Below are 23,768 nucleotides of genomic sequence, written 5' to 3' on the forward strand. Positions count from 1 at the left end.
AGTAGCATTTTCCTCTGTAATATATTCGTTATGATAGTGCAACACTGACTGGCAGAATTTATTTGCCATCCCTAGTTGGGTTCTTGAGGGATTTAGAATCATTTATGCAGTGTGGGCAAGATGGAGTAAAATGGTGAGAGAGGTCCATGAAGGACATTAGTAACGTCAGGATTTTACAACAATTTGACCTTCTTCCTATTCTACTACAAACTATCAGATTTATTGAATTCAATCTCACGATGTAGGGTTCGAAGTCACAAGCTTTATAGTCCAGTATCAAAGTCACCAAGCAACTATACCCAACATTCCTGTGTGATCCTCACCACCAGATGACCAGGAGGCACTTCTTCACACAAAGGGCAGTGGAAATCTCACTCACTAAAAGCTATTGGGAGTCAGGGCCAACTGGAAACCTCAAAACTGAGATTGATAGAGTTTTGTTTGGTAAGGGTATTAAAGGGATTATGGAACTAAAGACAGGTAAACAAGAGTTCAGATACAGGTCCGCCATGATCTAGTTGAATGACAGGACAAGTTTGAGGGGCTGAGTGGCTGACTTCCATCCTGGTTTTCGTGTCAAAGACAAAGTTAAATGTAGGATCCTACTGTGTGCCTATTAGCAAAGTATTGAGATGGGACCTTCCTAAATTGTCAAGCACTTGCTGAGAGAATGTCAGGGCATGTTACTACTGAATTTGACTTCAATGAACATCCAAAGAGATAGTGATGAGCTGCAACCACTCTGCAGTCAAGGTCGTCACAATTCAGGACAGATTCAAACATTTAAGAACTGACAATATGGAGACAACTACATACGCTCAACCTTCACACATTGGGTTTGCAGTGCAGGAGTAGGAATTATACAGGTGGCAATATGGAACGGTAATGTTGGGTGAACCCATAGCTCCTAAAGCTGTCAGCTTAGAGGCAGTTGTTCACCATCGTCAGTGATCACTTTCTCCGCAGAGCACCAGCATCAAAGTAGTTTCTATTACAAAGTTGGCGCCAGACAGTATCTGTACTTGTTTACAAAGTAATTTACTTCTTCCTGCATCATTGTGTTGCACTGTGGACTTTGGGAGATTATTGAATTAGTGAAACATATTGGATTGAGGGGAGTTTTGTGGCACCAAGTGTATAGAAAGGCAAATACTATAGTTAATCATAGTGGTTAAATACAATTGTCCATCAAAATCATAGAACAGGATACATGTGAAGTCTTCAACAATTTGGAAATTCTAATCATCACTCCAATGGCCCAGGGGTGCATCAATAAACCACGTAGATCAGAAGATTCTTTACTTCAGTACATAGAGAGAGTCACTGAGTGGAATATTAGCATTACAGACCCACGTGCAGAGGGGTATGGGGGCGGGAAGGGCCAATGGCAGGTCAGGAACTCATTTTTAATCAAAGTGAGCTTTGACGTGGTTGCTTATCTGATGTACAGCATTTGTATCTTGCTTCTGGCTTTCCTGACTAGAGTGTGTTGTATTTCTATGTTTGATTAATGCAAAAAAAAACTTATCAATCTCATACAGAACTGGTAAACTAAATGTAGTTCAGTTTATTTTAAGATGTAGTACAGGATTGCTCAACAGACATACTATAAAGATTCAACAGCTATTTGTTAACAGGGAAGTACAGCTGCAACTCTTTCACACCACATGCTGCTAGCTAAACTGAAAGCGCCTCTGAACAATGTCTGATGGTCACATGGTTTACATCCTGGCTACTTACTCATTAGCATATTCTCTCTCAAAGCGATATCACAACAAAGTGGGTGAGATGATCTCTTAAAGGAAACATTTCTAGTTAAAAGGGACTCCAGTCAGGCTCAGAACAGCTGAACTGTATATTGAATCCTCAGATCAAGGCAAATGAGGTGCCGGACCAGTGAAAGGACTTCCAATTGGAAATCACCCGTCAAGCAGTGAAACACACGCTAAGAAGTGTTTAAACACCAGCTCCTGACCTTTTTCATCCCTGAAGATATGGAAGGAGTTTACCTGCATACTAGGTCAGACAGCAAGCTCTACAATCTATCTAGATTGAAAGCGAAGACAGAAATTTAGCACATTTGATCACACTCATGATGCCATGCTAGTCACTCACACTGAAATTCAAGCTACGAAAGGCTCATGGATTACCTACAGCGAGTCCACAGTGACAACCTGTTCCTTGTTGCAGAACCTGGTACAGGCCTGGAGAAAGCAGTGCCAACTCACAAAACATACATGGAGTAACAATCAAGCTGAACCTTAGGACCAAGATGTTGGCTTACGAGGCTGGTGTTCTCAGCACCTTGTAGTATGGCTGTGATACACGGACGACTTACAGCTATCAAGAAAGGACGCTCAACAACTTTCATCTTTGCTGTTTGCGGTGCATTCTGGGCATAACACTGAAGGACAAAAATCACGAACATGGCAGTCTTCTCAAAAAGGCAGAGCTCCTGAGTATGTTGGCACTCATCAAAGAGAGATGACCTCGCTGGCTCAAGCATGCTCGCAGGGTGGATGACAATCATACACCTAAAGATGTTCTGTGATGCATTCCAGCATCCATCTGAAATTGAAGCCTTGCTAACAGACGTTTTTCACTGACCCCACTACTCCTGACAATAACTGTTACCCTGAGTTACACGCTGTTCTGAAACTTAGCTTGCAGCCATTTCAGTAAAGTTAGGAAACGTGTAACTGCCATAAATTTAAGGATAGCAACCAATGAATAGAATGGGGTTTCAGTAGCCAAAAGTGGAGCGTAAAGAGATCTAGATATTCAACATGTTCACTTACTGCAGAGCAGAAAATCAAAAAAGTCAATCAAACCCGAACTATACCATCAAAAAGAGCCATAAGACCGTAAGACAGAGGAGCAGAAATTAGGCCATTCGGCCCATCAAGTCTGCTCCGCCATTCAATCATGGCTGATAAGTTTCTCAACCCCATTCTCCCACCTTCTCCCCGTAACCTTTGATCCCCTTACCAATCAAGAACCTATCTATCTCAATCTTAAATACACTCAATGACCTGGGCTCCACAGCCTTCTGTGGCAATGAATTCCATACATTCACCACTCCCTGGCTAAAGAAGTTTCTCCTCATCTCTGTTCTAAAAGGTCTTCCCTTTACTCTGAGGCTGTGCCCTCGGGTCCTAGTCTCTCCTACTAATGGAAACATCTTCCCCACGTCCACTCTACCAGGCCTTTCAGTATTCTGTAAGTTTCAATCAGATCCCCCCTCATCCTTCTAAACTCCATCGAGTATAGACCCAGAGTCCTCAAACATTCCTCATATGTTAAGCCTTTCATTCCTGGGATCATTCTCGTGAACCTCCTCTGGACCCTCTCCAGGGCCAGCACATCCTTCCTGAGATACGGCGCCCAAAATTGCTCACAATATTCTAAATGTGGCCTGACCATAGCCTTATAAAGCCTCAGCAGCACAGCCCTGCTTTTATATTCTAGTCTTCTTGAAATAAATGCCTACATTGCATTTGCCTTCCTAACTACCGACTCAACCTGCAAGTTAACCTTAAGAGAATCCTGGACTAGGACTCCCAAATCCCTTTGCATTCCAGATTTCTGAATTCCCTCCCCATTTAGAAAATAGTCTATGCCTCTATTCTTTAATGAAGTGAGTTGTCAAGGTGTGATTTGCCTCACCTCCCCTATCCAAATTCTTTTGGCAATTTTCTTAAATTATTTCAAGGGTGAGCCGATTTAGGGAGAGACCCTAGAGCTCGTGGCCTTGGCAGCTGAAGACACGACTGCCAATTGCGGAGTGATGGATGTACACTTTATAGCAAATTAGATGAGGAGCTTTAGCAGTGTGGATGGTTTGACTGTTCTTGGAGGAGCGATTAACAAATTTAATAAGAGGATTTCAATATTTAGGAGGGGTCTGGACAGAATAGATAGGGAGAAACTGTTCCCATTGGTGGAACGGCCGTGAGCCAGAGGACACCAATTTAAGGCGATTGGCAAAAGAAGCAATAGCATCAAAAGGAAAAACTTTTTGTATGCAGCAAGTGTTTAGGATCTGGAATGGTGCTGCCTGGGACTGCGATGGAGGCAGATTCAATTGGCTTTCAAGAGGGGGGACTGGATAATTATCTGAAGAGAGAATTTTCAGGCTATGGGACAGGGGAAAGGTGGGTAGGACTAGGCAAATTGAGCCGGCACAGATACGACAGGCAGAATGGCCTTCTATTGTGCTGTAGCCATTGTGGTTAAGTCAGAGTAGGTTATATTTATGCTGTATAAGTGCTCTGGTGAGACACTGTCCGGCTCTGGTCACTGAGACAGTCAAGCTGCAGAGGTGATGATGATGAACAACAGTTCTGAAGAACATATCAAGCAGAGTACTATAATAGAGACTACTGATATAGCTGGTAATGTTTCCTACAGTGCACAGTTTGACACTTCCAAAAAAAAAGCACGTGCTATTAACTTGAATTATAAGCCTTGAAGTTTGTACATTTAAAATACAAACCACTGTCACTGTTTCTGATAAGATATCATTTGTCTTGATGCAGGCTATGTAAGGCCTGAAGGGTGATCGAGTATACACATATTACTTATGTCTGATATTGAAGAGCAAGGAGGTTGGCCCATGTTTATTTCAGTCTTGACTTGTAAACGGTCTTTCATTAAAGCTAATTTGTTCAACGCTTTAGGTGTGTGAAAAATTAAGAAATGTGAAGTTGTGACCATGTTAGGAGATGCAAGATGGTCACTGAAGATTAAAAGCTACAAGGCTGGCCAAATCTCAAGAGGTACCAAAACGTTTCAGGTGTCAACTTCCATCTGCTTGGAAGATACAATAATTGATTAAAAACAGGTCAATCAGCATCAATTAATAAAGAATTTTGATGCCTCTTCAAAAGCAACTTGCAGAGCATAGAAAGGTTTCTCAGATCAGAGCTGTGAGGAGTTGCTGGGACCAAGTCTCAGAAATTATACTTTCTCCATAGTTGCTGTATTTCTAGATCATAGTATCATGAACGGAGAGATGTACATTTGCTTAAAATGATCTGATGATGGGCTTTAAATAAACAGAGAATTCAAGAATGTTTTGGTTTTAGAAAACAGTTTAAAGCATTTCCTCTGCTGCATAGGTCAAGAATGCACAGTTGGAACCTGACATTTTCAGTTATACACTTCAGAAGTACTTTCTGTCCTTATTGTGCCTCCTGCTCTTTGGAATTCTCTTCCCAAACTCCACAGCCTTTCTATGTGCCTTGTCAGCCAATCTTAAAAATTGTCTTTAAACCTTACTCTCTGCCTGCATGTATCTCCACATTACAGAAGTACTTTGGGACACCCCGAGGTTGTGAAAGTTGCTATATAAATGCCACTCTTAATATTTTGTTTTCATTAGGTTTATAGACACTGGATAAGTGCAAGCTGCTGTTTTGTATTTGAAGGGTTGTGGTGGCAATGGAATGTTACTCCGTTTAATGTGCCTTATACATGACTCTTGCAGCCTCACTGCCCACAGATGAGCAGTTACTGGTGGATGAGTAAATGATTAGCCACTTATTATCCAAAAGAATATATTTCAGAAACTACAGACGAGCAATTTTACAGAAATGCATAATTCTTCTGAAGCACAATGATTCTTTTTAACTCGAATGATTACCTGAAAAAATTGGTGTGTTTGTAGCAAGTTAATACACCTTGCCATTCCACAATCCTTATAAATCATCAAGGCAGTTTGGGTAAGCAGGAAGTAGTGGTTAGCACTTTAAAATGTAAGTTGAACAGTCTCTGGAAACCATGCAATGTTAGGAGGTTACTAAAGGTTACTGGAGAAGAGGTTGGAGGTGGCAAGGGCATGGGTGAAGATTTCAGTCAAAGGAGTGAATTTCAGAATCCTGCATTTCTACCTCTTATTATCTACGACCACCAAGCCCTCCTTTTGGTCCTCTTCCCTGTCAAAGTACTTTTTAAAGCATATTTACATGACACACCCTCTACTTCTTTCTTCTATCTGGGGTATTTATTAAATAATTTATTTCACTCAATTTCTTTTCAATCCTGCAAGGCCCAATAAACCTTCCCTTTAATAAGTCATCCAGTACTGGTAACAGAACTAGCACTTTCTCCCTAGCAACAAAACTACGAGCTGTAGCTTGCCTGTCTGCCTTCACTTTCATCCTTGCTGTAATATCTTTAAATGTTCCCTAGCTAACTCACATGCTCTATCCAATCTTTCTCCGAGGTTTGAAACATAATCCAAGAGAGTAGTTTCCGAATCTTGACCCATCAATTTCTCATGAATTAGTTTCAGTGGTCTCCTTACCTTATGACCATAAACGAGTTCAAAAGGACTAAAACCAGTCGATGCATTAGGAGTGTCCCTAATAGCAAATAACAATAGAATTCCCAAATCCAATCCTGTGGATAATCCTGACTATAAGCCCTCATTATAGTGTTTAGAGTTTGATGCCATCTTTCCAAATCCCCTTGTAACTCAGGATGATAAGCTGTTGACTTAAACTGCTTTATCTCCAAACTGTTCATTGCCTCCTTAAAGAGCTGATGACACAAAACTTGAACCCTGAGCTGATGACACAAAACTTGAACCCTGAGCTGATGACACAAAACTTGAACCCTGAGCTGATGACACAAAACTTGAACCCTGAGCTGATGACACAAAACTTGAACCCTGAGCTGATGACACAAAACTTGAACCCTGAGCTGATGACACAAAACTTGAACCCTGAGCTGATGACACAAAACTTGAACCCTGAGCTGATGACACAAAACTTGAACCCTGAGCTGATGACACAAAACTTGAACCCTGAGCTGATGACACAAAACTTGAACCCTGAGCTGATGACACAAAACTTGAACCCTGAGCTGATGACACAAAACTTGAACCCTGAGCTGATGACACAAAACTTGAACCCTGAGCTGATGACACAAAACTTGAACCCTGAGCTGATGACACAAAACTTGAACCCTGAGCTGATGACACAAAACTTGAACCCTGAGCTGATGACACAAAACTTGAACCCTGAGCTGATGACACAAAACTTGAACCCTGAGCTGATGACACAAAACTTGAACCCTGAGCTGATGACACAAAACTTGAACCCTGAGCTGATGACACAAAATTTGAACCCTGAGCTGATTGTATTTCCTTAAGTAAACCATATCTTAACCTTTCCACAATCTTCTTTGTTGTAATATTTCCTCAAAGGTATCGCTTCAGGAAACCTTGTAGACACATCTATTATTGTTAGTAAGTACTGATTTCCACTTTTAGTCTTAGGAAGGGGTCCTACACAATCAATCATGACCCCTGTAAAAGATTCTTCAAATGCTGGAATTGGAATTAAAGGTGCTGGCTTAATCACTGCATATGGTTTCCCCATCACTTGATGTGTGTAACATGTTCTACAGAATTTGACTACATCCCTATGCAATCCAGGTCAATAAAAATGTTTTTGTACTTTCGCCTGTGTCTAATTCCTAACTGTCCTCCCATTAGAATTTCATGAGCTATCCTCATGATTGTAATACCATTTGGATATAGAAATGAGATACTGATGCACTTCCCTCCAGCTTTCATCAACACGATAAGGCCGTCGTTTTCTCATTAAAACATTACCCTTAAGGTAATAACATTCTGGAATACACCTTGCTACTGAGTAAGCTGCTTGATATAACTTAATTTGTGTATCCTTTTTCTGTAACTCTATCAACTGCCTTGAGTTAAACACCTCAGCTGAAATTGTCCTCTGTTCTTTCCTCCTGAACTATGTTATCAAACACAGTATCAGCTAATTGGGCTTCCACGCCTTCTCTGTGCCTTTGAACTTCCTGTTCTTCTTGTTTTAACCTATGAGCCTGTGATCTTGTTATCTGGAAACAATCCAGAATGCTCTCTCTGCAACACTTCTGTTGAAAACACCTCTACAGGCTGCTCAACTACCATAGGCATCACCCACATCTGTGACCCAGCTATATCATTACCTGAGTAAATTGAAGCCCTGCAAATGGCCAATTTTTCCACTACTCAACAATCACATCACCTGTTTTCCACTTCCTCTTTAAATTTACCTTCCACAATGGAATAGGTTTAGCATCTCCATGAACCCCACTTATTATCACCAGCTCCTGCAATACTCCCTCTGAACAACAAATATCACTATCCTACAACATTGAGGATTGGCTAGCCCTTGTGTCTCTTAAAGTTTTAACATCTTTACCTACTCCACCCTGTACACAGGGAAAAACTTTTCCTTCACATACAAAATCATTAAACGTTTCTGCAACGTGCTCCTCAGAACTCTCTTGGGTAAATTGTGAACACATCCCCACTTCTTTACCTATCACTAATTCTTCCTGTTTTACCGTTACACAAACCACTGGTTTTTCCTGTGCCCAGGAACCCACAGTACTTTTACTTCCAGAGCTTTTCTGCACTCCAATAATCCCAACAGATTTCCCTGCAATGTTCAGCACACTGACTTCATATGTCCAACTTAAGTACAATGAAAACACCTCAATTTTCAAATGTCACTTCTACCCTCAGCACCTTCCTTTTTAGTCTGAAAAAAAACTTCCTGGGAATGTTCACCTACTTTTTCTCTTCCCCGACTACCCACCTTCCTTTCACCTTCCCACTTTCTATCTTTCTTGGGTTTAAAAGGGTGACGGAAAAAAGTTTAGCTCTATGAACTAACTCATAAATATCTGCTTTCTCTGCTGCTTGTCTTACCGTTCCAACCTTCTGTTCCTCCATTACCTCTCTAAAGAGCTGTATATGTCACCTCTATCTTTAATGCCTGTATCCACCAGTCAAAATTACTTTGTTTTACCCTCTCAAGCTCAATATAAAAGTTTTCCCAGGCTGTTTTCTCATATTCCTAAATTTCTGCCTGTATGTCTCAGAAACCAACTCATATGCATTCAAAAATAGCCTTTTATAACCACATCATAGTTCACCGACATTTCTTCTGACAACGAAGCATAAGCCTCTACCCAGCAACCTAGATTGTAACAACAATGTCCAGTTTTCCTTCGGCCATTTCATCTGTTTAGCTATTTTCTCAAATGAAATAAAGAATGCTTCAACATTCCTTTCCTCAAACTTTGGAAGAGCCTGTACAAATTTAAACATCTTTCCACTGGGTTCGGATCTGGAAATGAGTCCCTCCTTGCCTCCTGGTGTCTCTTTTTTAACTGCCAGCATTTTAAGCTGGAATTCTGTCTCTTTCTCATTCCTGGCTGTCTAATCTCACAATTTCTAGCTCTCTTCGAAATGCTCTCTCTCTTTTCTTTTCTTTTACTGCTGCCTCTAGCTCAAGTTTTTCCATTTGCAACTGAATGTGAGCCCATTCCAGTGAACCACCCCCTGGAGAACTTGATCTCTCAGGTATTCCTTCCAATTTCAAATGCTGTGCTATACCTTCAATTATGTCCGATTTCCTCACCCCTGCAGGTAACCTTAATTGCGACTTATCTGCCAATTCCATTAACTTAGCTTTATTTGACTTTTGTAAACCAACCAAAGTTATAACTTCACTCCCAGACAAGTCTCAGCAATTGCCAAAGCCATTTTGCAGTCTCACCACTACAAAAAAGACTCACACCAACTCCTGAATTCAAAGTGCTTCTCATACTCATAGCCTTAAGTTTCACCAACTCCAAACCTATCCAGTAATTTCAAATATATCCCACAAAGAGCCCCCAGTTTTATGACACAGCTGATGGTAAACGCTGAGCTACTCAAATCCCAAAGGGAAACTTGAAACAACTGCCACAACTATTTTGCAATTTGTATAATTTATTTCGAGATGTGTGCCTTGAATTCAGTAATAATAAGACCACCGAGTCTTATTGCTTTCTTACAAAACTAAATTAAACCTTCAATAAATAAAATGATTTTAAGCCCAAACATAGGTTTACAAATGACTACTATAATAACTTCTAAATCCCTTAGTTAATCTGATTCCCAGTTACACCTCCATTAAGGCAACAGTAAAACATAGATTTTTAAAAGGACCAGGCAAAGTAACAAAATACCCTGAACATTCGAATTCAAAGTGAGTTTTCTTAACTTCAGTTCCTACAGACCGCAATTTGAGGATTAGATGCTGGAGGCTTTTCATACTTGTGCTAGATCTTAAAATGCCTGGCCTAACACACAACCTTCTCTCCCCTTTGAATGCAAATTCCCAGTGTTTCACTATGTCTTTGGACTTTACCTTTCTAATGATAAAAATCTATCATAGCACTAATTTTACCAGTAATCTTTGGGAAAAATAAACACACTGTTTCATAACTTCCTCTGGCTAAGTGTCTTTAATTCAATTAAGTCACACACATACAGACCCCACTATTACTCTACTTTACAATAAATTCCAATAACATTATGAAAATTATTATATATTCCTGACAGGGATGAAGAGTTTAAGATGGCATCATTTCAGAGATGGAAGCACACCGTGGGTGGGGGTGCGTTGCAACTCAGGACAGAATCTTACAGACTTAGTACCTGGCATAATGGTGGGGTCATTTCTGGGTTGAGAATGATTAGACGGCCTTCTGGCTGCTCTTTACAGATTGCTCTTCAACAAATTAAGAGCCTGCCTCTAGGATTGTTATCCAAATAGGCAAAGTGGGCAGGATGAAATATCAGAAACACAAATTAAGATCTATATTTGAAGGGACACCAGCAGCATTCAGTGGCAGCACCTTGAGGTGTGGTTTGATCAGGGTGCACAAAAGAGGAGGAGAATGGATGGGAGGGTGGGGGATGAGAGTGTGGGAGATTGGAAGGACTGACCCCACTTTACAGACGCATCACCAGTTGTGACATTGGAAGCAGTCATGGCACGGAGACAAGTGCCTTTTCCAGGGAATGGCAGGAGGAGGCCTGCCAGCCTCATTAAACAGGCTTGGCTGGAGGTCACGAGCAGCCAGAGTGTGGTGGAAAAGACATTAATCTAGTGCTTGGTGAGTGTCATACAATGCAGCCACCATTCTTCACCTCCTTAGCCATTTTCAGCACAGCTGTATCCTCTGAGGCACACAATGTGCAGCTACATAGGAGAATGCCACCATAGGCTCCACTTTAACTCTTCATTTCTACACACAGCACTGACTCAACCTCAATGCGTTGGTTTACCACTCCTCATCTACAGGTTTCCCCTCAAATCTTATGGCTCCTTCTTAAGTAAGGGCTGTACTCCTTCTAGTCCTAACTCTCTGGATTTCCACATTACAGGAGAAGACAGACCACAACACCCGGGAGAGACAGAGAAGCCGGGGTGGAGTAGCATCCTTGGACATCATGACATTTCTTAGAGGTGGTGATCCTGGAAATCAGCAGGCCGGTAGCAGAGCAGGTCATTGCCTATGGAGAGATGGAGTGGCACAGAGACTGGGTGAAAGCATTATATATTGCACTGGCACTAGCTTGATCACTCATATTGCATCATCACCAATTTATATTACTTAATGTATTAGGTATGCAAAATGCTGGGGAATGATACCTCTGTGCAGCACCAAGAAATGTCTTTCACTTCCCTCAGAGGCATTGCAGAGGCAGCAGATGAGAGAGGAGGCAGTGCAGTCCTCAGAGCAGCATCATTCTGAGGACGCACAGGTGGTTCATAAATGCCCTCTGCCAGCGCAGGTACACGCACCTCAGTGAGCCACGTGTTCAAAGTAGAAAAAGTGGCACCAGGCAAGAGCTGGAGGCAGCGACAGCTGTGGAGAGTCTCCACTTGAGACCCTCCAGCAATGCTCAGCTCAACACAGATGCACAGGGGTCATACTGTGGTGCAGCAAGGGAAACATGCGAACATCTATCAGAATTTCTAGAGGTGGTGGACACCCCTTACGCTGAAGATGGAGGTATCCATCCCTGCCATGATATGTGAGACATTTAAGCACATGACCACCTCTACTGAAAGAGTGGCCAATCACATGGAGAGTAATACACTGCAGACCCATGAGTGGATGCAGGCATACAACAATTCAGTTACATAGAGTTACTGCAAGAAAGCTTTCCTTTGTAATTTAGTATTAGTGTACTGTTGTTTACTGTCACGGTAAATGACCAGATTTATAACAAATTCATCAAGTCCAGGACATTGCATTTTCTGTGCAGACGTGAAAGATGTAAAAGTTAATGAATGCCCCGGACACACTACATGGTGCACTACTTGTGTAGAATTCCATTGAATTCTGCATGCAGGATCCCACCACCCCACAAACACCCCAATCTGCCATGGTGACAAAAAAAAAAGCAAATCAAATTCCTCAAGGACAACTGATGATAAAAATGCACCATCGCCATTTTCACACAAACATCAAGAACAATCCTGGTTTTTAAAGGTTCGCCGAAATCAAAACAGCAAACAGTTGGAGCTGGATCCTGTTCTGTTTCTTTTTTTAATTATGCATACAGGCTGTCAACATTGTAGCTGAGCTAACTTTATTGATAACACATTTTCCTAACATGAACACATACCTGCAGTATCTGAACTCTATCAACACAAGCGCCAACATGTGCTATCTGACTTTCAATCCTCAGATTAGGTGATCCCGTATGTAGGACAGAGTACTGTATAGTATCTAATATTGGAGTCCACAACCTCAATCAGCTATTATCATGACAAACTCTAGTCGGGTGGAAAAGGGGGAAATTCAGGGCCAGACCTGGTTCTTTGCTCCCCACCCTAATCCTCAAGAACATACCACACTCTTTTTAAAAAAAAAAAGTTTTGAAATTCCACTGCGGCGGAGAGCATATTCTCTGCACAAAAAATGGCAGAGGTGGGGATTCGAATACCAATTTTCCAGAAGCTATCGGCCACAAAATGATTAGCTGCTTTACATAAAGCAGCTATGAGAAATTTGGCCTCTATTTTAAAAATAAGATTCGACTCTTCAATCAAAAGCTACAATCAAGTGCCAAGGGTGTGCTCCCAATTTTCCAAGTCTCTCCTGTCACAGAACTGACACCTAGGAAATCCTGTCAGACTGTTTAGTATTTGTGGTGCAAAAACTCAGCAGGTCTGACTGCATCTGTGGAGAGAAAAACAGAGTTAACGTTTCGAGTCCGTATGACCCTTCTTCAGAGCTGGAAGAGTCTTTCCATACGGACATACATACAAACTAAGAGCAGGAGTAGGCCACTTGGCCCTTCAAGCCTGCTCCGCCATTCAATAAGATCATGGCTGATCTGATTGTAACCTCCTGCCTACCCCCGATAACCTTTCACTCCATTGTTAAATCAAGAATCTATCTAGCTCTGCCTTAAAACTATTCAAAGAGCCTTCTTCCACTACCTTTTGAGGAAGAGTTCCAAAGACTCACGACCCTGAGAGAAAGAATTTCTTATCTATCTTAAATGAGCAATCCCTTATTTTTAAGCAGTGACCCCTAGTTCCAGATTCTCCCACAATAAGAAACATCCTCTCCACATTCACCCCATCAATAACTCTCAGGATCTTAAAGGTTTCAATCAAGTTGCCTTTTACTCTTCTAAACTCCAGTGAATACATGCCTAACCTGTCCAACCTTTCCTCATAAGACAACCCACCCATTCTGGTATTAGTCTAATAAGCCTTCTCTGAACTGCATTTAAAGCATTTACATTTTTCCTTAAATAAGGAGACCAATACTGTACACAGTACTCAAGATGTGGTCTCACTAGTGCCCTGTACAATTGAAGCATAACCTCCCTAATTTTGTATCCAATTCCCCTCACAATAAAATATAACATTCTATTAGCTTTCCTAATTACTTGGTGTACCTGCATATTAGCCTTTTGTGGTTCATGCACAAGGACACCGAGATCCCTCTGAATCTTAAAAGCTCTGCAATATCTACATTTTTTATTCTTCCTGCCAAAAATGGAGAATTTCACATTTGCCCACATCATACTCCATTTGCCAGGTTTTTGCCCACTCATTTGACCTTTTTTAAAAAATTTGGTCACAGGATGTGGGCATCGCTGACTGGGGCAGCATTTATTGCCCATCCATTATTGCCCTTGAGAACTGAATACCAGGCCATTTCAGAGGACATTTAAGAGTCAACCACATTGCTGTGGGTCTGGAGTCACATGTGGCCAGACCAGGTAAGGATGGCAAATTACCTCCCCTAAAGGACAATAGTGAACCAGATGGGTTTTTACAACAGCCAGAAATGGTTTCATGATCAACTTCAGACTTAAGTCAAGATATTTTACTGAATTCAAATTTCACCATCTGCCATGGTGGGATTCAAACCCAGTTCCCCAGAGTTTTACCCTGACAATACCACTATACCACCACCTCTCTTTTATGTCACTTTGTAGCCTTCTTACACAACTTACTTTCCTACCTACATTTGCGTCGTCTGCAAATTTAGCAACCGTAGCATCTGTCCCTTCATCCATGTCATACATTATAAAAAGTTGAAGCCCCAGTGCTGATCCTTGTGGCACACCACTCGTTGCATCCCGCCACCCAGAACAAAACCTATTTATGGCTACTCTGTTTCCTGTTTAGCCAGCCAATCTTCAATCTTGAAGAAGGAAAGAGAGGAGTAGAGAGTCAGAGAAGCTTAGGGAGGGAATTCCAGAACTTGGGGCCTTGGCAGCCAAAGGCCCAGCCAAGGGTGCAATTCGAAAGCAGAAATGCTTAAGAGCTCAGGATTGGAGGAGCGCAGATATCTGAGGGTTATAGGGCCAGAAGAGATTAGAGATAAGGAGGGTCAAGGACATGGTGAAAATTAAAAACAAGGATGATTTATTTTAAAATAAAAGAGGCGTTTCTTAGAATCAAATTGAACAGATAGCTGAGAGAAAGAATCAGTCAGATTGAAACTCGGAACAGAGAAAGGGACCAGTCAAAAGGACATTATCTGGTTGGAATGGGTTATTCTAAAACAAAGACATTAACTATCTCAAAGCCTCAGGGGTGTTAAGCCGCAACACAGGATGATATAAAACACCCCACATTATTTGGAAAGGCTTTGAACTTGGGAAAAGCATGGAGGCAGTGATGTTGTCTTTGTTTAAAAGATCAGCTAGGAACTGTTTGCAGCTAGTTGCACAAAAAGCCAATCAATAAACCAGACTCAAAGCAAGCTGCGAGATATCAGGCAGCCAGAGTACATACTGTTCCAGTTAAAGGTGACCCAAGAACCAACCTCCTACAAATTCAACAAGAAACCTCACAAGCTGCTGTGAACCCTTCGCTTTACAAGACCATCCCTTCAGCTTTAAAACATCAGAACCATCCAGGAAACTACAGGTCTGCCACAGGAGATCACAGATCATAAACCAGAGACTGAAAACAACTGTAATCTATAAAACCACATGATCTTTATATCTAACCTGTGTGATAGTGTTTGTGTGAGAATGTGTGTCTGATATGTTTAATTCTGGGTAAGTGAGAGAGTGTAAATAATTCTATTTTTAAACTCACAAAAGCTTGCTGCTTAATGATTTAATTGGAACACACACTCCAAGGGTAAGAAACACACACCTACTTCCATACAAATTACACTGATCACAGGCAGTAAGACAGCACATATAATTTGTCCTAGATAATTAGTGCAGGCTTCTGCAGTGACAATATAAAGAGAAACAGTGCATAATATAACAGTTACTTAGTTTATTAAGCACATTTTCTTCCTGAGTTGGATGAAAGACTTCTACTATTGTGACTTATTTGCCAAGTTTGATTCATGATTTTTAAATGCTTACTTTGCTCACCATAAACAAATCCTATGAATGTGTAGGATAGCTCCAGTAGCTAAAAGTATTCAACTGCAAATGTTTTCTGCATAGTAGCTAAAAGTATTCAACTGCAAATGTTTTCTGCATAGAAGTTATCCAGCTATGGTAAAAGACTCATGGAGTTCAGGCTCATATATGACAGTGATCACAATTGCCAATGCTAAATTGAATCTAGATTAATTGCAACCACTCAAAAAAAAAACCTTAAAAGAGTGCAGGCAGGTAAATGCAATGTTCATGCACAAAGTCATAAATATCAGGAAGACCCATACTAAGTTCACTAGAGAAGAGACACAAGCAATGCCCTGGGAGGGGAAATGAAACTGGGTGTGCCATATACCTTAAAAAACGGAACTTCTCAGTATTACTGGTGCCAGGATTACTGAATTTTACTGGGATTTGACAATTTTGAACTGGTTCCCAAATTAACAAAAAAAAAGTTTTCCGAAGGAGCTTTTCTTTTGCAAGCAAAAAAAAAAAATTGATATATTCGGATGATGACGCCATTTACAGGAGTCACAAACGGCGTTGTATTTAACTGTGCTGTTTAAAGCAACAAAAAAAAATTACGCAGTGGAGAGGCAGACCTCCCACACGAAATACGATCAGAAATACGATTAGATACATTTCTACCACATTCCCACCGCTGCTTAACTTGCTAGTGCTTTTTTTTTTAAAAAAGTAAAGAAATCAACACTTAAATAAATCCCATTCGTCAACCGAATAGCTCACCGGAGCTAATCGAATCTTTGAACCACGCCAACAATTTTCTTCATGAGTATTGTCCACCGCCTGCTCCGGATATCGAAACAAGTTACGCAACGCGTTTGAAAATATATATATGTATATAATTTAAACCCTGCAAAAAATTCATAGGAAACGCTTAAAATAATTTCCCCTACAATTAAAAAAAGAGTGCCGCGTCCCTTCACCTCTCAATTTTAAAATAAAAATCACATTTCAGAATAATCTTTAAAAAACTGATAGAAATGGCAAAATAAAAAGCATGGGAGAAACTTGATGGCCCCATTCAAACGTCGCCACAATCAAAACTCAGGAAAAGATGTCAGTAAAGAAGAAAGACTACTCACTTCGCACAGGAGAGGCACCTTAGTGCCATTTTTAAGGGAGATTGTAAAATAAAACGTAAGGATGAAATCCCCTCCTTGAAATTGGAGGGGGGCGGGAATCTCCCTCGTCGCTGTACTTTTCTGACCTGTTGCCGCCTATTAGGTATCTCAGCTCAGCTTTCCAGAGGCAAAAAAAACCCGCACTGACCTGCGGGACAGAGTTGTCCAGCCTACCCAGCCACTGATATTTTCGATGCGAAGCTTCACAATCAGAGGGAGGCACATAGGAAACTGCAGGAGCGAACCTCTATTGCTTGTTGCAAAGAAATGACCTTTTAAGGCATTGTCACGCAGTGAAGTTTTTTTTTAGTCCTCGCAATTAAGATAACAGGTTTGTAAACTCACCCCACTCAACAACCCAATCCACTTAACAAACATTAAAACGACTAAAACTAAACATGCTGGAAGAACTCAGCAAGTCTGACAGCATCGTTGGAGAGAAAGACGAATTAACGGAAATGTTTTCTGTTTTTGATTAAAATGACGTGAAATGTTCACTTGTTTCAAGTTTTATCGATACCCAACTGTTTCAATGTGGCAATACATCTCTGTCTGACTCAAAGGCGGGAGGTTAAACTTTCCTTCAGGGTTGAACATATCAGTTACAGTACCCCGTGATCCATCCATGAAGAAACATTTAACTAGCTGTCCTTGTGCACAAAGGTCTTCCAAGTTCAAAGAGTTGCGCACAACTCAGTTGTGGAATGCAGACTGGCAATTCAAGGTCCAGGACTACGTACTGAGGGATGCACTAAAGCTTGGGGCAGATGCTGCAGAGACACAATGAGGAAAGGCCATTGCCTGAGACTTTTCAGTCATCAGGTGTACTTACATGAGCTCAGGGTCTCTTGCAGAGGAGGTTGGCAAGAATGGTTCTGTGTGGGCCGGGCATTGGGGTGGTCCTCTTGGCTTACGCTGACGATGTGCTCCTCATGTTCACCGACCACCACCCCCCCTCCCCCAGCTGACTTGCAGAGGATGCACAAGCACCAGGAGGTCCACTCTGCCGCATCCCCTGCCAGGATCAACTGGGACAAGTGTTCTAGACTCCTGGTCAGTCCGTGGCAGATGGATCCCCTACCCGAAGAGCTCAGGCCTTTCACCTGGAGCAGGACCAGCCACCTCTGCTTGGGGCTCCACCTCTGTCCTGCTGAGGAACCCCGGCCAGTGAACTGGCAGGAGCTGGAGGCCAAAGTCACCACTCGCCTGCGGCGCTAGACAGGACAGGACTGCTCCGAGTGCTGTCTTACCGGGGTCGAGCTCTGGTCGTAAACCAGCTGATTGTCGCCATGTTGTGGTACCGGCTGGTCACTTTGACCCCTCCCACGGAGTTTGTCATAAAAATCCAGAGGATGCTCATCGATTTCTTCTGGGACAAAAGGCTGCACTGGGTCATTGCTGAGGTTCTGAGTCTCCCGCTTAGGGAGGGCGGTCAGGCGCTGGTGTGCCTACGCACCCAGGTGGCGACTTTGCACCCTCAGGCCCTGCAGTGATACATTTACATAGAGCCTCTTCATAAATGGTGTGCCCTGGTATTTTTTTTGCCAGGTGCACAGCCTGAAATATGGAGTGCAGCTCCTGTTTGTAGACCTGAGGGGCTTTTGTGGCTCTTTGCAGGCATTGCCTGTCTCCAGGAACCTGATCAATGTCTGGAACATGGTTGCCTCGCGCTGCAGCTCTCCACTGTCAAGAGCGGTGGATATCGTCAGCTGCTGCTCAGGAATCCACACCTCCGCCACTTTGGGTGACTGGCGGAGAGGAGGGCTGTGGTTGCCAGGGTGACCAGGATCAGGGACGTGCTGAGTGGCAGAGGAGTGGGCTGGATGATTCCACAAGAGTTGGCGTGTAGTGCGTCGGTGGACGTCCGGCTCATGGCCAACGCCATCCATGACTTTAGGACAGTTGAGCTCAGACCCAATGTCATATGTGGTCTCAAGAATGCTCAGTGTGCGGTGGGCTCCCGCCCAAGAGAACCCCTGCTTGGATGGAGTTCCACATTGGCCCCAAACACTCTCTTGGGTTCCGGAGCCCCACAACCTGAGTGACCTCTTGGAAATGCCCTCCGTGCCCTTTAACACGGCATGGTGGGGTTTCCTGTATGAGCTGCTTACCCTCACTCACCACCTGAATACTTCCTGGCATGCCTTGTTGCCGTCCGGTGGCAGAGGTCCCCATTGGGGGCCCCTGTATGGAGGTGCCCTCTCACTTTCCATCGGGGACCTGGGCGGAGGGTGTTGCACCCGGCAGTCCCATACAATGTTGGTTCACGGACTCCCAAGATGCCTGTGTCTTTTGCGGCCTTGTGGAGTCCATGGACCACGCTGACCACGCTTATGTAAGTTGTCTTGCTTTTGTTTTGTTTGCACTTCAGTCCCACGCCTCAGATATACGCACACCTGGTGCGGATGGGGGCAGGGAGGGTGAGGACCTCCTCGTGAACCTGCCCCTGGGCCTGACCAAGTTGGCCGTTAACAGGTCCAGGCAGCAGGCGACCAAGGGGGGTCATCCAGCCTGACTGTCTGCCCCTCTTCTGCGGCTACATTCGTGATGGAGTTTCCCTGGAGATGGAGCACGCGGTGTCTGCCAGCATTGTCGGGGCCTCCTGTGCTCGGTGGGCACTGCGGGGACTGGGGTGCTTTATTGACCCCTTTAACCCCATTTTGATTTGATGTAAGTTTCCTTTGTGATTTGTTTTTTGTTAGCAGTGTCCCTTTAAGGGGCTGCCTTTTACTTTGACCCTGATTTTGTTAATTTAGTTTATTTGGTTTGTAACAAAAGAGGTACACCAGCTCAGGTGTAGGTCGAATATTGGCTCTGTTCCATTTTTATTTGTTTGCTGGTTTCGGTCTCGATGGTGGACCTTGGAATCTCAGATTCACCAACAACTTTTGTTGGATTCCAAGTTTTAATGGTTGGATCGTGTACATGTACAGTTTGTCCTTTCAACCAGCCAGGCAGGGATTTAGCATGCTTGTTAAAGCCTGTGTGTCATTGAGTTTACTCTCACTTCTTCCTGATCACTTGGGGTAAGTATCTTGCTTGGCAGAGTTGCCCTATACATTCTTCCATTCAATAACACTGCAGGTGATTTCATGTCAACCTTGAGAGGTGTACATTGGGGTGACAATAAGGCAAAGTTTGGGTCTTCCTTTGTCTCTCGGCATTTTATGAGGGTTCTCTTGACTGTCTGCATGTGTCTTTCCATAAGCCTATGCCTCCTGGGTAATGTGGTGATGAGCTGATGATGTTTCAGGTATGATTATTCTAGATCCAATTAGCAAAACTTTATCTTCCAGTGAGATGTCATCTCTGATAGACCAGTACTACCGTATTGTTGGCTATGTTTGTGGTATCCTAGCAGGCTATTCCTGGATCATTTATTGAGAGGGCAATTGTAACTCTTTGTCTTTGCTGGTCTCATGTCTAACTTGACTCAGTTTGGTGGTGCCACGTTCACTAGCTGGTGGATCTTTACACCTAGACCTTTTTAGCTCATGTGGTGATGCCTGAGATAGGGAATCTGCTAGATTTCTCTTCATGGCTTGCATTTCAAAGTGAAATCATAACTCTGAAGCCTGAAGAGTAACCTCTGCAGACTTGCTGGAGCTCTACACAGATTTGCCTTGTAGATCTGCTCCCTATTGGACGATGATCATTCTCCACTATGAACTTTCTCCCATAGAGATATGTATGGAATTTCTATCTGTACAAGGCTGCCAAAAGCTCTCTTTCTATGTTGGCATATCTGGCTTCGGCCGATGTTAGAGCTTTGGATGTGAATGTGATTGGTTATCCCTCTTGTGCCAGGACTGTTCCCAGCCTTTTGTAGAAGCATCTACCTGTAGAGTGACAAGTTTCTTTCTGTTTTAGTGTGACAGATTTGTCCCGTTGCATTCTACTTCTTTGAGTTTGTTGAAACTTGTCACTTGTGATTCCGGCCACCAGTACTCAACATTTTTCATCAGCTCTTGTAGGTTTGCTGTGTGTTCTGATGTGAGGTTTGAAAGAACTCGTGCACTGGGTCAAGCCAAGGAAACTCCTCAACTCTGTTTTGTCTCTTGGAGCTTCCATCTCAGAAATGGCTGTGACTTTTTCAGGACTTGGTTTGACACTGCCAGGTGTACACACCATTCCGAAGAACTGGCATTCTGTCACACTCACAATGCATTTGTCTGCGTTTAGTTTGATCCCAGCTTTCCTGGTTCTCTCCATGACTTCATGTACATGACATTCATGATCTTTTTCACCTGCATCACTGATCTGGTTATCATCAGATATGCCAGCTGCTCCTTTACATCCTTGGTATGTCTCATCTCCTTTCTGCTGGAACATCCTGCCTCACTTTAAGGTCAAAAGGTAGATGCAGGTATCTGTACCGGCCAACAGGTGTCTTGAATATTGTCAACAGTGATGATTCCTTGTCAAGCTTTACGTTCCAGTAATCAAGCTTGCTGAAAACCGTTGCTCCTACCAGTGCTGGTGTGATCTCTTCCAGTGTTGGAATGGGGTAGCAATCCCACTTTTTGGTTTGGTTAAGATCTTTGGGATCCAGGCAAATTCTTAGCCACACATTTGGCTTCTCTGTCATCACAGTGCAATTCACCCAATCTGTAAGCTCTGTGACTCTGGCGATTAACTTCTTTTCTTCTATCTCTTGGGGCTCTCTCTCAAGCTTTCCTTTAAGTTCTATTGATGCTTTACATGGGGGATGAATCATTGGTTTCATCATTGAATGAACAGCAATATGTTACTCAAATTCTTCAAAGTATCCAACATTCTGGGTACATCTGTATCAGATCTTCCTTGCGGCTGACTGGAAGGCGTTTTTCAATGCGTGTACTTCCTTCAACCCTCAATATCGCCTTTTTCATCTCATGCAGCAGGCTTTTTCCCTTGGCCGGGGTGCTCGGTGGGGGAAGCTGACCGCTGCCCGTGATTGACTCCGCACTGCGATTTCATGCTGGCGGGCCAATTAAGGCCTGCCCAGCGTGGAATGCGAGTGGCAGCACTCAGCGCTGCCTGTGCAAGTGGGGTGAGGAGGGCCAGTGGGCCTAGCGCAAACTTCACGCATACGCGTGAAAGAGTGCTTCAACCTCCCTGAGGCACGGAGCTGCCTCAGGGAGATGAAGCACTGTTAAAAAGAAAATACAGGAAATAAAATTGTCATAAAGCATGTCCCCTCATTTGACTCTGTCATATGAGCTGGGACATGTTTTTAATTCAAAAATAAAATTTTTATTTGATGTTTATTTGCCTTGGGAAACCTCATCCCGCCTGTGAATGAGGTTTCCTAAAAAGCGTAAAGGCTGCTTGGCCTTTTCGCCTGCCCGCCAACTGTTAGATTGGACGGGCACCGTAAATTTGAATTTAATGAGCTTCTTAATGGCCTTAATAGGACTTTTAATTGTCGGTGGGCGTGCAGCCGACTCCGGCGCGCGCCTACTAAACGAAATGTCGCGAGACTGCACGATGACGTCAGGACACTTGCCCGGCGTCATTGCGCATCATTTTACACTCGGGCGTGTCTGGCGCACACCGGCACGCTGACCGTAATATTCTGCCCATGGATTACTGAGCTAAATTGCAGCTCTTCACAACTGTTCAACTCCAAGATAGAAGGACCATCTGTTTTAGTGATGTAGAACATCTTTTCCTCTGTGTGTCCCTCTGATTTGGGTTGTTCCTAGCTGTCGAGCCTCAGTTCCTCCGTATGCTGTTAGCATGGTGTTGCTTTATTTCAGAGCCTTTCCTTCGGTACTTATTTGCTTTTGAATTTTCAGGAAAGATCTCCTGGTATAGTTTAAGCGGGATGATGTTACTCTGTGCTTCAGCTTCAGATTAATGGCTGTGGGCTAATTTGTCACCCTCTTCCTGATCTGAATGATTGTGTGAATTTCTGCATTTGTGTTGGAGTGGCTTCTATTGAATTCAGGTGATCTGGAGGAGTAATAGAAAGAAAGGTGAAAGGAAGACAACTTGCACTCCCTACACAGATGGTCTCTGTAACAAGAGTCAGCTCCTGATATTTAATTAATGCTGTTAAATGAAGTTTCTCCATGCCTGTGACTGGCCGGTTGATGCAGTTTTTAAAAACCTCCTTCATTAACATCAATTCTAGTTTCTATATTTTAAGAAAAATTATTTATTCACAGAATATGTGCATTGCTGCCAGGGCCTGCATTTATTACCATCATTGAGAAGAAGGGGGCAAGCCACCTTCTTGAACCTCTACAGTCCAAGTGATGAAGCCTGTGTGCTGTTAGGGAGGGAGCTCCAGCATTTTGACCCAGCAACATTGAAGGAACAGCGATATATTTCCAAGTCAGGATGATTTGGAGGCGAGCTCGCTGGTGGCGGTGTTTCCATGTGCCTGCTGCCCTTGACCTTCTAGGTGGCAGAGGACTTGGGTTTAGAAGGTGCTGTGGAAGAAGCTTTGGTGAGTTGTTGCAGTGCATCTTGTAGATGGTACACACTGCTGCCGCTGTGTGCCAGTGGTGGAGGAAATGAATGTTTAAGGTGGTGGATGGGGTGCTGAACAAGCAGGCTGTTTTGTCCTGATTGGTGTTAAGCTTTTTGAGTGCTATTGGAGGTCCACTCATCCATGCAAGCGGCTGGTATTCCATCACGTTCCTGACTTGTGACTTGCAGGCGATAAAAAGGCATTGGGAAGTCAGTCACTGCAGAATTCCCAGCCTCTTATCTGTCTTTGTAGACACAGTACTTATGTGGCTGGTTCAGTTATATAGCCCCTTTAACATAGTAATGTATCCCGACGCACTTCACAGGAGAGTTATCTAACAAAATTTGACACCGAACCACTTAAGGAGATTTCAGAAGAGGTGATCAAAAGCTAGGTCAAAGAGGTAAGTGTTAAGCTTAAC

At 43.0% G+C, this 23,768-nt stretch overlaps 1 protein-coding gene across 1 annotated transcript in view; it reads right to left on the reverse strand.

Annotated features, from left to right (window-relative positions):
- LOC144690570 (alpha-1,3-galactosyltransferase 2-like) overlaps window positions 1-17,084 on the reverse strand; it is a 61,808-nt gene extending 44,724 nt beyond the window's left edge. Inside the window, exon 1 of the mRNA XM_078558183.1 lies at window positions 16,849-17,084. Coding sequence (XP_078414309.1) covers window positions 16,849-16,877 — 29 coding nt within the window. The 5' untranslated portion in view covers window positions 16,878-17,084. The remainder of the gene's footprint in view (window positions 1-16,848) is intronic.
- Window positions 17,085-23,768: the final 6,684 nt, after the last annotated feature.

Source organism: Cetorhinus maximus, chromosome 15 (genome assembly GCF_964194155.1).
Source record: "Cetorhinus maximus chromosome 15, sCetMax3.hap1.1, whole genome shotgun sequence".
NCBI lineage: Eukaryota > Metazoa > Chordata > Chondrichthyes > Lamniformes > Cetorhinidae > Cetorhinus > Cetorhinus maximus.